At 35.5% G+C, this 13,198-nt stretch overlaps 2 protein-coding genes across 15 annotated transcripts in view; one reads left to right on the forward strand and one right to left on the reverse strand.

Annotated features, from left to right (window-relative positions):
* Nucleotides 1-5,643, reverse strand: part of LOC130054712 (zinc finger protein basonuclin-2-like) — a 55,008-nt gene extending 49,365 nt beyond the window's left edge. For 3 of the 6 annotated variants that reach the window (XM_056165245.1, XM_056165241.1, XM_056165240.1), the window contains exon 1: nucleotides 5,538-5,623. The gene's annotated coding sequence lies outside the window, so the exon portion shown is untranslated. Of the gene's footprint in view, nucleotides 1-5,537 lie in introns of all 6 variants that reach the window. The other 3 variants (XM_056165242.1, XM_056165239.1, XM_056165243.1) reach the window with 2 other exon arrangements.
* A 140-nt stretch (nucleotides 5,644-5,783) lies between these two features.
* Nucleotides 5,784-13,198, forward strand: part of LOC130054713 (centlein-like) — a 49,744-nt gene continuing 42,329 nt past the window's right edge. For 7 of the 9 annotated variants that reach the window (XM_056165249.1, XM_056165251.1, XM_056165252.1 and 4 more), the window contains exons 1-4: nucleotides 5,784-5,910; nucleotides 9,087-9,176; nucleotides 11,559-11,623; nucleotides 11,797-11,885. In XM_056165249.1, the coding sequence (XP_056021224.1) occupies nucleotides 9,158-9,176; nucleotides 11,559-11,623; nucleotides 11,797-11,885 (173 nt within the window). In that variant the 5' untranslated portion in view covers nucleotides 5,784-5,910; nucleotides 9,087-9,157. Of the gene's footprint in view, nucleotides 5,911-6,878; nucleotides 6,962-9,086; nucleotides 9,177-11,558; nucleotides 11,624-11,796; nucleotides 11,886-13,198 lie in introns of all 9 variants that reach the window. The other 2 variants (XM_056165250.1, XM_056165254.1) reach the window with 1 other exon arrangement.

A 13,198-nucleotide genomic window follows, 5' to 3' on the forward strand; every position in this document is an offset into this window, starting at 1 on the left:
CCGTGTGCATGCGCATGCACTTGTATCACATTTTTTGTACACTAACTTTGTAATCAATCCAACTTTTTTGTTTTTCAATGAAATGATTTGATATTCATATCATAGGTAGATATTGAGACCCGTAATTGATTTGCATGGTCAAAATTACCAATCTGCACGCGCATGCATGTCTGCTTCTTTTTGATTGGATAATACTTAAATGTCTGTAACTCTCTTATTAATGAAGCGAATGAGTTGATATTCACAGCATCGGTAGATTATAGGTGTATCTATATATTGGCGTAATAAAAATGCCAACGCACATGCGCATGCATAGTCTTTCAAATGTTCATTTTTTAAAGGACAATAACGTTTCTGTTTTTCATTAAATTCTTTTGATGTTGAGGTTTTAGATGTGTCTTAGAGCTCCTTACAAATTGCTGTGGTTAAAATTACTGCTCAGCACGTGCATGCACGTGTTCTGGTTTCTGATTGGACGATTTTAAAATCACTATAACTTTCTTACATGTGATGCAAACATTATGAAATTCATACTGTGGGTATATGATACAAATGCCTGTTGAATTACATCAACAAGAGGCCCACAGGCCTTATCGGTCACCTGAATACTAGTGAAAAAGTATCACTCCTTTTGGGCTATGAAATCTAGAAAAAATTTCCTGTTCTAAATATCTAAGCTAAATTCTAATGTTCAGCAACAGTATAAAACAAGATGTGTTCTTAAAACTTCACTGCCCTCAAAAGTGCATACACTGATGAAAGGCTTTAAATAATAGGTGTATTAACATTAAAACATCAAAAGATATGACTAATCTGGACCCATCCTAGCATAACCCTGGGTTGTGAAATTCACCATTTTTTGTACATCCTTTTCTGCTATTCTTAAGTATGCATTTAGAGTTTATACAGTATCAGCAAACTTACACATAAATACTATATATACTAAGTTTGGCCCCACCCTGGGATCAAAACCCTTACTCTGGGGAAAATCAAATTTACAATTTTGGTAAAAGACTACCGGTACCTGCTCTATCCATTTAGTTTCAATTTAGTATCAAAAGCACTAAAGAAAATGTTATTTAAGTGTTTTACAGATAAACACTATATATATAACAAGTTTGGCCCCACCCTGAGGTCAGAACCTCTACCCCGGGGATCATGAAATTTACAATTTTGGAAAGAGGCCTTCCTGCTCTACATTACTATGCATTTAGTTTTTCTTACATGTGTTTTTGCCCTGCCCCTAAGGCCCCAGGAATCCTGAAATTTACAATTTATGTTCCTCTTGTTCCAAATATGTTTCATACCAAATTTGAAAAGAATTGAAATGATACTTATCAAGAAGAAGTTAAAAATGTCTATTGTTCACAAATTTAATAACTGACCATTTTTGCCCCACTCTGATACCAAAACCCCTACCCCTGGAATAATCAAATTTACAATTTTGGTAAAGGACTACCTTTTCTTCCTAAATATCTATTTACTTTCAATTTAGTATCAATAGCATTAAAGAAGATGTAATTTAAGTGTTTTCTACATACACATTATCTATCAAGTTTGGTCCCACCCTGGGGTCAGAACCCCTACCCCAGGGATCATGAAATTTACAATTTTGGTAGAGGCCTTCCTGCTCTACATCACTATGCATTTAGTTTTTCTAAACGTGTGTGGTTCTTGAGAAGAAGATTTTTGAAAATTGGTCATTTTTGGGCAGTTTTTGCCCTACCCCTAGGGCCCCAGGGATGCAGGAATCCTGAAATTTACAATTTATGTTCCCCTTATCCCAATGATGCTTCATACCAAATTTGAAAAGAACTGGACTGGTAGTTATTAAGAAGAAGTTAAAAATGTTCAATTGTTAACGTACGATGACGACTGATGACGGACGAAAACCAATTGCAACAGGTGCCCTAATAAAATACGGAATCAAACTTGTGTGCGCAAGCTTTCTCATACCTTTGAACGTTTTGTTGTGGATTGGTTTGAAAGGGAAAAAATTACCGCAGCTAATATGATGTCACAATGCACTGTTTACATCGACCCATTATATTTCCCACATTAAATGAATAGGCGGATTATATTTCCCACATTAAATGAATAGGCGGATTACATGTTGCAAGGTGTTATGGGTCTTTGCTCGTCTCAACGATCACATTGTAAAACATATTAGGTATTCATAAATGTCACAAATGCACATTAAAGTATACCGTACGTGAAAATTGAATTGGACAAAAACAATTGGGGATAAAAAGGCAAAATTAGTTTTTGAGAGGGAAAGGGCCTGTATTCAGACCTAAATTGGAGCAGGAATATTACTGCTACTAGCAATAGCTATAGTCAATAAATTCCTTAGCTTGACCAGTATAGTGTTAGACTGCTGAAGTAAAAGGTTTCAGTTTAATTCCCAGTACAGACATAATTTCAAAGTGGTATACCATGTACCTCAAGAAAATAAACAAGAGGCTCATGGGCCTAACACAATGAAAACCTCAAATAAGAAGTACTTACATCATGTATCATTCAAACTCTGATAAATGGATAGTGAGTTTCACTTTGTAATGAGAAGCTAAAGGCAGGGGGAGGGTACTGGGCCCTCTCTTTGATCTGAGCCTTCCTTATGATATTTCAATATCAAATCCATGCAGGGATTTTTTAGGGTCTGTAAGGGGGCCGAAATAAGATCCCATTCCAAATGCTAAAAAGCAGGTATTTTCGGATTCCCCAATTTTTGCATTGAAAACAAATCAAAGTCTTATTGTTCATATATTTTCTTCACAGGCCCACAGATTACAATTTTTGCTTCAAAATTCTTAAGTACACCTAATTTTTTGGCCTCTGCTTATTTGAATGAGGTAAGCAATGACCAAATTGAAAGTCAGAAGGAGTCCAATTATATCTTAATGCACTCTGCTTTGGTTTTCTCCCTACCTCTTTGTATGGAACATTTTTCCCAATTTCAAGCAAATGTTGCTATTTTTCCCCAATTGAAAAGGCCCATGCAGGCCCTTGAAATCAAGACCTTAAAAACCCCAGAAATCTCATGAATTCCTTTGGTTTTCACCCCATCCCCCAGTATAATAATTCCAAAGTATATTCCATTTATCATTTATCAATAACCTAATTTTTCTTCGCTTTTCACTTTGCTTGTCGATAACCCCCCCCCCCCCTTTTTTTTTGTTGTAAAATCCTGGATCTGCCACTGAAAGCAATAATCATATTTATAACATCTAATCTTTCTTCATTACAAAAGTATGGACTTGACGAATATTTCTAATTGAGCATTTCACAAATTTGGCCTCCAAACTCCTTAATTATAACTATGCAATCAACGTTCAGGAGTAAAGAAGATTTTTATAAATTTTATGTATTTCCACAATATGATCCATATTAACCAGACCATGACCATCCATCGAGAATAGACTTTAGTCAATTTTCCAATACACTGTAGATCTAATGTGTAAAATATTCATAAGTCAATAAAATTCATATTGACATTAGATTTTAGATATGATTCAAAATGTCTAAAAACTATTTGTGTGAATTAAGCAAGCCAAGGATGTATCTAAATAATTTGAATTTTGACTTGGTAATTTCTCTGCACCCTAGACCCTGGAATTTGAATTTCAACATGGTAATTTCTCTGAACCCCAGACCCTGGACAGGGGCTACGATTTTTTTTAAAAAATAGCAGTGACAAATGTTAGTATCAGTCTCCAAGCTCAGTATATATGTACTCAAAGGCCTTCAGTGACCCAAGGACCTTGAATGTTACAATTTTCTTAAAGGGACTGATTCACGATTTACCCCCAAATTTTCTTTTTCACTTTTAATGATAAAAATCTACAGTCTAATGTGTTTAAAAGATTTCACATAAAAATGACAGAAGCTCATTTTATAAAGTATATTGTTTGTTATGTAAACAAAGATTGTTGTATGTTATTGTTTACGAAATTTTCAAAAGAAATGGATACTGATCCAAGCTTATCATAGCTTTCACATTTCAAGCATTTTTGGGGCAAATGTGTCATCTAAAAGTTTAAATTTGTGACTATGCAAAATTAAGATGCTTTATATTACAAAATCAATATTTCACTTGTTTGTTTGTATACATAAAAAGACTCAAGTCTTTGTTTACATAACACATATTGCTTTTACTATTGCATTCAGAAGGTCAAAATTTTGGCTGTCAACATTAAATGAGTTATATTTTTAATGTTTACCATCAAAAATGAAAAATATTTTTATCAAAAATCGTGAACCAGTCCCTTTAAAGGATACCATGCAAGCTCGTTACAAGTGTGCACTTGGTCTATGTGCCACATGTCCAGCAGTACAAAAAGATTTATGAATTTTAATGCATTTTCACTACTTCCAGGATTGATTCCCAATACAACCCTGTTTACGCATAAATTTTACAGTTAATTCAGTCCTTCAATCAGTAAAATTGGGCCTAACATTAGGAGGGGGAGTGTAGTAGAACTGGTGGATTGTGGATATTGGCCTGGGTAGCTCTGTGGTTAGAGCACTTGACTAGTAATGCAGGGGTCCAGCTATAAATCTTTCCTTTTACAAATTGTAAAATGGCATGCCCCTGTGTCAGCTGTTCAACATACCTGTAAACAAAAAGCCAAGACGTTTGAACACTTCAGTTTTTTGCATGTGAGTGAATAATTAGGATATACAATTTTTTTCCCCAGCAAATATTAATTCTCAGCAGCAGGGTTAGGGCACATTAGCCCTCTCATAAACGAATGAAGCATATAACTTTGAACATTCGGTCGCCCCCTCGCCATTCGACGTCAGCACACACATACACAAATTCTGTTAGTCATGATTAACTTATAAATCAATCTATTACTGAATCTGAAGCTAGACCCACAAAATAAAAGTTGTGAAAGGTATATTAAAGTATGCAAAGCAGCAACACCATCTAGTGTCCCACTTTTCAATATGGCCTCCGCCCCGACTCTCCCTTGCATATGTCACAATATAAAAGCATGTTATAGTCATTATACTCTTTACTGTTACTCTTCACACACCCCAAAAATTCATGCCCTATCCTGACAAATTTTTATCTGCCGACATCAATCTCGGGGGCATCAAATGCAAAATGTGTAGGAATCTAAAGAAATTAACAGTTCCCCCAACTAACAAGACTCAGTCTTAGACTGTCTAGTCGGTAACTAACTCCTTACAGCTGTAACAGATAGGAAGAAACTGCAACGGACCAGACCGGAATTCAGGCCCCTAAATCTCCAGTCGGTTGCTCTAGTCTAGCTACAAACTGAGCTATCAAACCGTCAGGGATAAAACCCAGCTGACCGCTACAGAGTTAATGTTACCGTTTTCTACGTGCCTGACTTACAAAAACAAGATTATTCAATTTTGATTTGACTTGGATTTGAAAAGGGCCAGTAGTGGCCAGTGCAATGATGTCCGAGTATTCAGTAGAATGATCTACCAATAGAGTTTAAGTTTTACTGTATCTGTCTTCGCCCTCTCCAACGGTTATGTCGTAAAGCAATATTTTATGTGACCTGATATATAATACTTTTGCCGAACAGGTTCTTAACGTCCTATCTCCCATTGTGGCCTGCCAGCTGATTTTCTTACACATGGCGCCAATCTTTACGTCTAACGATAGTCGTAATATTTAGAGCTATATTGCTCATGTTCTATGATAAACATACTTATAATGGAATTGTTTAAAATATCACATCCTTATCATATTTACTTCATAGACATATGTTTTTACAAAATACTTTAGTTTTACTACATTAGTTAGAACAGTTTACGATAGTAAACAGAGAAGCGCGGATTCAAAACTTCCGGCAGAAAGTCGATGCAGAAAGTAACAAAAATATGCAGTATCTCTAATCTTTTCACAAACTTCTCACAAATGGACTTCAGGTAACCTTTTGTGAAATCTGGTTTATTAAAAACATTAGAGCAGCAGCCGGGCTGTTCCGATCAATTACAGTATAAGTAAGATGGATCTTTCGCTGAGCTGAAACATGTTCCATCAAGTTTGTTTTTTTAAGTTATCCGCCGTCTTTGAACATAAAATTCTTGTCGATGTTTCAGTATATTCGACACATATTTTACCACACGTCAATTTTTCATAAGCTAGGTTGCTCTGTGCACGTTATTTCGTTGTTGCTTAACTAAAAAAATAATTGTCTTAAACAGAAAGGGGGGGGGGGGGGGGGGCTCAGGGTGTATGACATTCATTCACCATGTGTAGAGGTAATTGTTCTTCGACGATTAGTACAGCTTTTAGCGAATTGGACATTTTCAAAAGTGTCCCCAGACTAGTGAGATGCCTACGCTATTTGTAAATGGCATTTTATTTATAAGATTGCAGGTGACAGATGTCAAACCATAATCCCAGCGAGATTCGTTGAGGCTTGATATTTGGACTGATGCCTCTTCCGAATCTCAGACCAGTGTCACACAAAGTGATTCAGGAAATCTTGCCTGAACTTTGGCCGCTTGTTGCGATTAAAATGGGTTAAATTGAATTTCTTGTCCTCTTCAACTTTTCACTAAGACGTTCTATTAATTCCCTATCACATTAGAAACATGCATTTCTTACCTTTACGTGCTGTAAATCCCACAGTAAATAAAGTTGGTTACTTTCGAAGCCGTTACAGTCACCATTTTATATTTACCTTCTCAACACAGAAGAGTTCCTATATACTATTTCATGACAGTTTGTACTACGATTGGAAATACAGAACTTACAGCACTGATTGACAATTACTTTATACAAGCATTTAGGCATAAAAATTAAAAGCAATAAATTTAAAGAAAACTGTTTAAATTTTAATCAGTGTATTTGAAGGTGTTCTAAATTATTGGAACTCTTCCATGTTTAGTAGGTAAATTTGAAATGGTGGCTGTTTGCAACGCCGTCAAAAATAGCCAACTTTATTTGCTGTGGGATTTACACCACGTAAAGGTAAGAAATGCATGTTTCATTGTGATAATATGGAGTTAATAGTCTAATGATGTCTGAGGCAAAAAGTTGAAGCGGACAAAAAATTCAGTTTAACCCATTATAATCGTAACAAGCAGCTGAAGTTCAGGCAAGATTTCCCGAATCACTTTGTGTGATACTGGTCTGAGATTCAAAAGAGGCGTCAGTCCAAATATCCAGCCTCGACGAATCTCGCTGAGATTAGTCAAACCACTGAAACCAGTTATGTTTTATTCTCAAAGCTAGTAAGAAACCAGTATACCATCAATCAAATAATGTACTACAATGGAGCCCCCAAAGCCACTTATATAAATCTACACAGCAAGGTTCTCAAAAACAACCTTATGACTTGAAAAGTGCATTTAATTGATTTAACTGATTGGCATAATGGGCTGAACTGATGACATCTGAATGCAAATTATGAATCACAATATTAGCCTACTAACACTAAGTTAGGTACATATTTAAAAAAAACAATCTTTGTTATATGAAATGTTCTCTGTCCTTCATCTTCCTATTCATCCAAATATCAAGTCGAGGAAGGATTAGTTTATGGAGTCGTTTCAATCACCATTATTGCTCTAAACCCATTCTGAATTTGATGGCTAACAAATAAGAAAATATGCCATGATATCTGTTGTATTACATGATTTGACCAACTTACAATGCATTGTTTCCTTATGTTTTTGCTATAGAATAGTTGCTCACAGCGAGATTAATAAATTTCTACAATCAGTTTGTAGCAGTTTGACCAAATTAAATGATGTGTTGGTTATTGTAATATACAGTATAATTTGTCCAAACCGGCCTCTGAGTACTCCGGCGCTCTGTCAATTCCGGCCACAAAATATAGTCCCTAACATTTCTTTAACAAATCCTTTATTAATAATTCCCTGTACTCCGGATACTGCGTATTCTGTATATCGGCCGGCTTACACAGTCCCAACTGCTATCAATTAACTTTAATTATCCTGTGTAAACCGGCCCCTCAATGATACACCACCCTAATTGTTGCGGTCAATTGTATTCGGTGTACACAAGGTCCCAACTGCTCGTAATTAGCTCTAATTATCGCATTTAAACCAGCCACCCCACTATGAACACCTGTCGGTATTCGGTCGATCACACGCGGTGTACACAAAGGGTGTCTCAAGGGAAGCCACAGGTAAGTAAAAGAGTGCAACTGGCGAGGAATCGCGATCAGGTTAAATAAAACCTGATTTTTAGGGGTTGCACTTTTCAATTATGACAGCACCACGCACGAGGTAATGGCGCTCCCCCTAACGACAGAGACGAGAACTGACATTATAAGACAAAGTTCAATTAATCGATGAATTCGATACATTCTTGGAATGAGACAAAATCGGCAACAATCCCGTTATGTTTTCCAAAAGCAGGGTTTCCCCTCGTGGACTTCTCGGGGCTCTACGGCGAGTCAGACAGTGATGATATGCAGTTAGTTAGCACAACTCGCCATGTGCGGTCGATCACTCGGCATTGCATTAGTTTCCGTTTCACAAATTGAGACAGTTGAAAGCGATACATTTACAATGAAAGCTGGGAAAGACAAATTTTAAACGATCACAACACAAACTTGACGAACGTACATAATGTAGCACTTGATAACGGCGATGATGTAGACGAAATCGACAATTTACCAACAGAAAATTGCGCGAATAATTCCCAGATTTTAAACTGTTTAATAAAAATTGAAACTTTTTCAAATGAGCACGACAATAAAACACTGACATTTATATTTTTACATTTTGAATTCTTTTGTGATATATTAAAACGTTAGCGATCATTACACACGTATGCATAGATAGTGAATACAAGGGAAGCAACTCTCATTATTGTCAACATTCTGCACTCCGGACTCTGTGCAAACCGGCCAATTTCTTTGGAACCACACATAGCCGGTTTAGACAGATTATACTGTAGTATGTTTTTGATGGTCATCTAAATTTATTGAATCACTGGTTTAAATCAACAATTGTGACCCTGGAATCATCCAGTCTCTCGTACTGGTCGGACAAATTTGTTATAATTGCTATTTTGGGTAAAAGATATAGAGCGAAGTTTATTTTTCACATAAATTTCATTTCAGAAAGATCACAGATACACAGATGATTCGAAAAATGGTGATTTGTTGATGTTAAAAGAAAAACAGACATCACCATGAATGCTTCCGTGCTGAGTATGAATATTTATAAATACTAGACCCATTTATTTGTTCTGTTTGCCAACACCCTGTTTGAATTCTTTGCGATGTTGTACTGTAAAATAATCCATGAAACTTTATTTCTTTGATTTTGTCAGAGGGATGTAATTTTTGTATGAGTGTTCAATTTGTTCATTTACAAATTAAAACATTTTTGTTATGCAGTCCTTTGTCCTTTTAGACTTTTATATAGAAGAAAGTCTACTTGTAGTTAAAAGGTTACCTGTAGGTGTCCAATAAGTTGACACTTGCTGTCTATTATTTTCAATAAAGGACAGATACTATCCGTTCTTAAAAATAATGGACAGTACAGAAATTGTCAACTTATTGGACATTGCCAGGTAAACCCAATAACTTAATAGATGTCTACAGGTAGGCTGAAAATAAGAGATACAAATTAAATCTTAAATTCCCTACAAGTAAGAATCAACACAGCAGGGCTCGAAATTAACATATGCCCGTCAGTCTGTGACTGGTTAAAAGTCTGGCGGACTGACTGACATTTGTTTTAGTCAGTCCGATGGGACTGGTTAATTTTCTAAAGCATCATTTTGGAAAATATACTTATGGAATTTTATACACACATTTGGCATGCTTCGATCTGTAGATATCAGATGAATCTGATTCGTAAATATAGATCCCACTTGTCTGAGGCATATTGAGTTAAATTTCTTTTTAATAACATTAACGAAATATGTTTAATTATTTCTGGAAAACTGTTGGACTGTTAAATTTTTCTGCAGACTGGCTGAAATTATACCCCATCAGTCCGTCTGGACTGATGAAATAAAAAGTTAGCTTCAAGCCCTGCACAGATATCGGAAAAATCACTGAAACACTATTTCCCCTTAGTAGAATTCTATGTTTCAACTTTAAGATTCACAATTTTTTTAATTCCATTGGCCATTATTATATCACATCATAACTTAAATTTGAAAGACATACATAAGATTGTTATTCCATGCTGTATTTGAATTTCGCTGGATCCAGAGGCACAATCCGAAACTTCTTCACATCTCTTCTTTTATGTTTTCTTTATTAGCATATCCTAATTCTGAATTATTATTTTCGCTTTCATGAATAATTTCATTTCACAAGATGGGCGTATTGGGTTCTTTTGGCTGGCGTTAATTATTTCCTCATCCAAATATTCGAAAACACAATGCTTTTCAGATCAAAATTTGGCTCCATAACTTTCTCACCCTCCATATCTAGAATATAACACTCATTAAAATAGTTTTCACAGTACTTTCATTAAAATTCTGAAATTTTGATTGTGCAATGACAATGCTCATCAGAGGATGAGATGTTGATATGGCTCAGTACTACAGAGTGAGTGAATATAAAACCTGCAGTACAAGATTACCTATCTGACACTTTCCAATAAATGAACCTTACAAAAGAAGCAGACTTCTACAATAGACTGGTTATATTGTCAGACTATTCAAAAATAGCTTTATTCATAATTATCATTGTCAATGGGTTTACCTGAGGCTGTCCATTCTTAGAACAAAAGATGTAATGTTTTAACGTAGTTCCACCCTCCTGTGACGTCATAAGATTTTGCAAAATCAATGATCTATTTAGATTTATGTATGATAGGAACATACATTTTGTTGGAGTTTATTTCAATGGTTATTGTAAAAAATCTTGTTAAACATAAACATTTTCAAAAGTTGAACTCATACATAAATAGTCAATATTTTGAATCCAAGGGAAATAACCATGTTTTCATTGAATCCTTTATCGAGTTTATGCGATAGATTTTCTTGATTCTTTGCAGAAATTTTGAATAGTTTAGTAATGAAACAGTTTCATGAAATTATCATGAATACTATTATATTGTTTTAACCAGTTTTTGTGAGATTTTGATAATGCTGTTGAAGAAAAATTGCAATTTTCTGATGTTGATATATAATGTTGTATATGTATGTATCACATCTTAAAAAGTGTTATGACCTATACATGTATATTTTCTTTGATACTTCATTAGTTTTAACTCTAATAAACTGAAATGAATAAACATTTTAAACTTTTATCAGATGATACTACGAGCTTGGAGTTACCCTACAGGCCTCGATCAGTTCTTTCTCTCACAGAATGGACAGTTTTTGGCTTATATCCTTTACGTATATTAATGAATTATTCACAAGAACCCTACCTTAGCATCAGACTACCTCAACAAATTTACGTAAAAATAAAATTTTCACGAATAAAACATGATTTACATTGTCCTTTAAATTATTGATTTTACTGATACAAGTACATGTGAACTGATGCTCATTTCATTGTGTGTGTGGAAGTACATAGAGGGAACTCTGTTCTATTTCATCAGTATTTAATGATTGTTGATTTCAGATGATGAAATCAGCAGGTTGCAGTCTGACAACAGGATTTTGTCAGAGGACCTTCGTCAATGTCAGGTACAGATTACGAACAAATTATGAATATGTTGTCATTAGCAAGTTCTTGATAGCCTATTGAACAAAAAAACAGATGGGAAATTTTTATTTAAAGAAAACCTCTCTTGACAAACATGATTTGAGGTAGTTGGAGTGTACAAATGACAGTTACTATGATGCTATGTCTATTGCAGAATGACAAAGACTTTGTGTGGTCTTTGTGGAAAAAGTTACAAGTGGCTAACCCAGATGTCACTCAGGCAATCAGTCTGGTTGTTCAGAGGTAAGTTATATTAGCAATCAGTCTGGTTGTTCAGAGGTAAGTTATATTAGCAATCAGTCTGGTTGTCCGGTGGTACGTTATGTTTAGCAATCAGTCTGGTTGTCCGGGGTAAGTTATGTTAGCAATCAGTGTGGTTGTCTGGGGATAAGTTATGTTAGCAATCAGTCTGGTTGTCTGGGGGTAAGTTATATTAGCAATCAGTCTGGTTGTCCGGGGGTAAGTTATGTTTAGCAATCAGTGTGGTTGTCCGGGGTTAGTTATATTAGCAATCAGTCTGGTTGTTCAGGGTAAGTTATATTAGCAATCAGTCTGGTTGTCTGGTGGTATGTTATGTTTAGCAATCAGTCTGGTTGTCTGGGGGTAAGTTATATTAGCAATCAGTCTGGTTGTCTGGGGATAAGTTATATTAGCAATCAGTCTGGTTGTCTGGGGGTAAGTTATGTTAGCAATCAGTCTGGTTGTCTGGGGGTAAGTTATGTTAGCAATCAGTCTGGTTGTCCGGGGGTAAGTTATGTTAGCAATCAGTCTGGTTGTCCGGGGGTAAGTTATATTAGCAATCAGTATGGTTGTCCGGGGGTAAGTTATAGTAGCAATCAGTCTGGTTGTCTGGGGGTAAGTTATATTAGCAATCAGTCTGGTTGTTCAGAGGTAAGTTATGTTAGCAATCAGTCTGGTTGTCTGGGGGTAAGTTATATTAGCAATCAGTCTGGTTGTCTGGGGGTAAGTTATGTTAGCAATCAGTCTGGTTTTCTGGGGTAAGTCATATTAGCAATCAGTACAGCTATTCAAAGGTATGTTATCCATGCAATCATCTGGTTGTTAAGAGGTATTTCATTCAGGGAATCATCTGGTTGTTGAGAGATAAATTATACAGGGAATCATCTGGTTGGTCAGAAGTAAATTAAATAGGCAACTGGTCTGGTTGTTAGTAAGTTATGGAGGCAATTAGTCTGGTTGTTCATAGGTGAGTAATCAAGGCAATTTGTCTTCTGAAGTGTGTCATTTTTAAATGCAGATTGTTTACAGAGATTGAAAGAGATATGATTAACCAAGAAAAAATACATGAAGTGTTCTCACTTCTGAAGTTATAGAATTTGATGGAAAATGCAGATTTGCTGTCTTGATAGTCAAAAGAAAGGACAATGAAACAAAAACCCAATATCAGATTGTTCCAACAAATGTTTAAGATGTTAAAGTTCTATATATGATGAGGGCATAATTTTTCACCTTGAGATTTGAAAATTCATTTCAAATCTTCGAGATTTGGGGGGGGGGGGGAAAATCCAAATGCCAAATTTTGTGTATCAAAACCA

Source organism: Ostrea edulis, chromosome 5 (assembly GCF_947568905.1).
Source record: "Ostrea edulis chromosome 5, xbOstEdul1.1, whole genome shotgun sequence".
Taxonomy (NCBI): domain Eukaryota; kingdom Metazoa; phylum Mollusca; class Bivalvia; order Ostreida; family Ostreidae; genus Ostrea; species Ostrea edulis.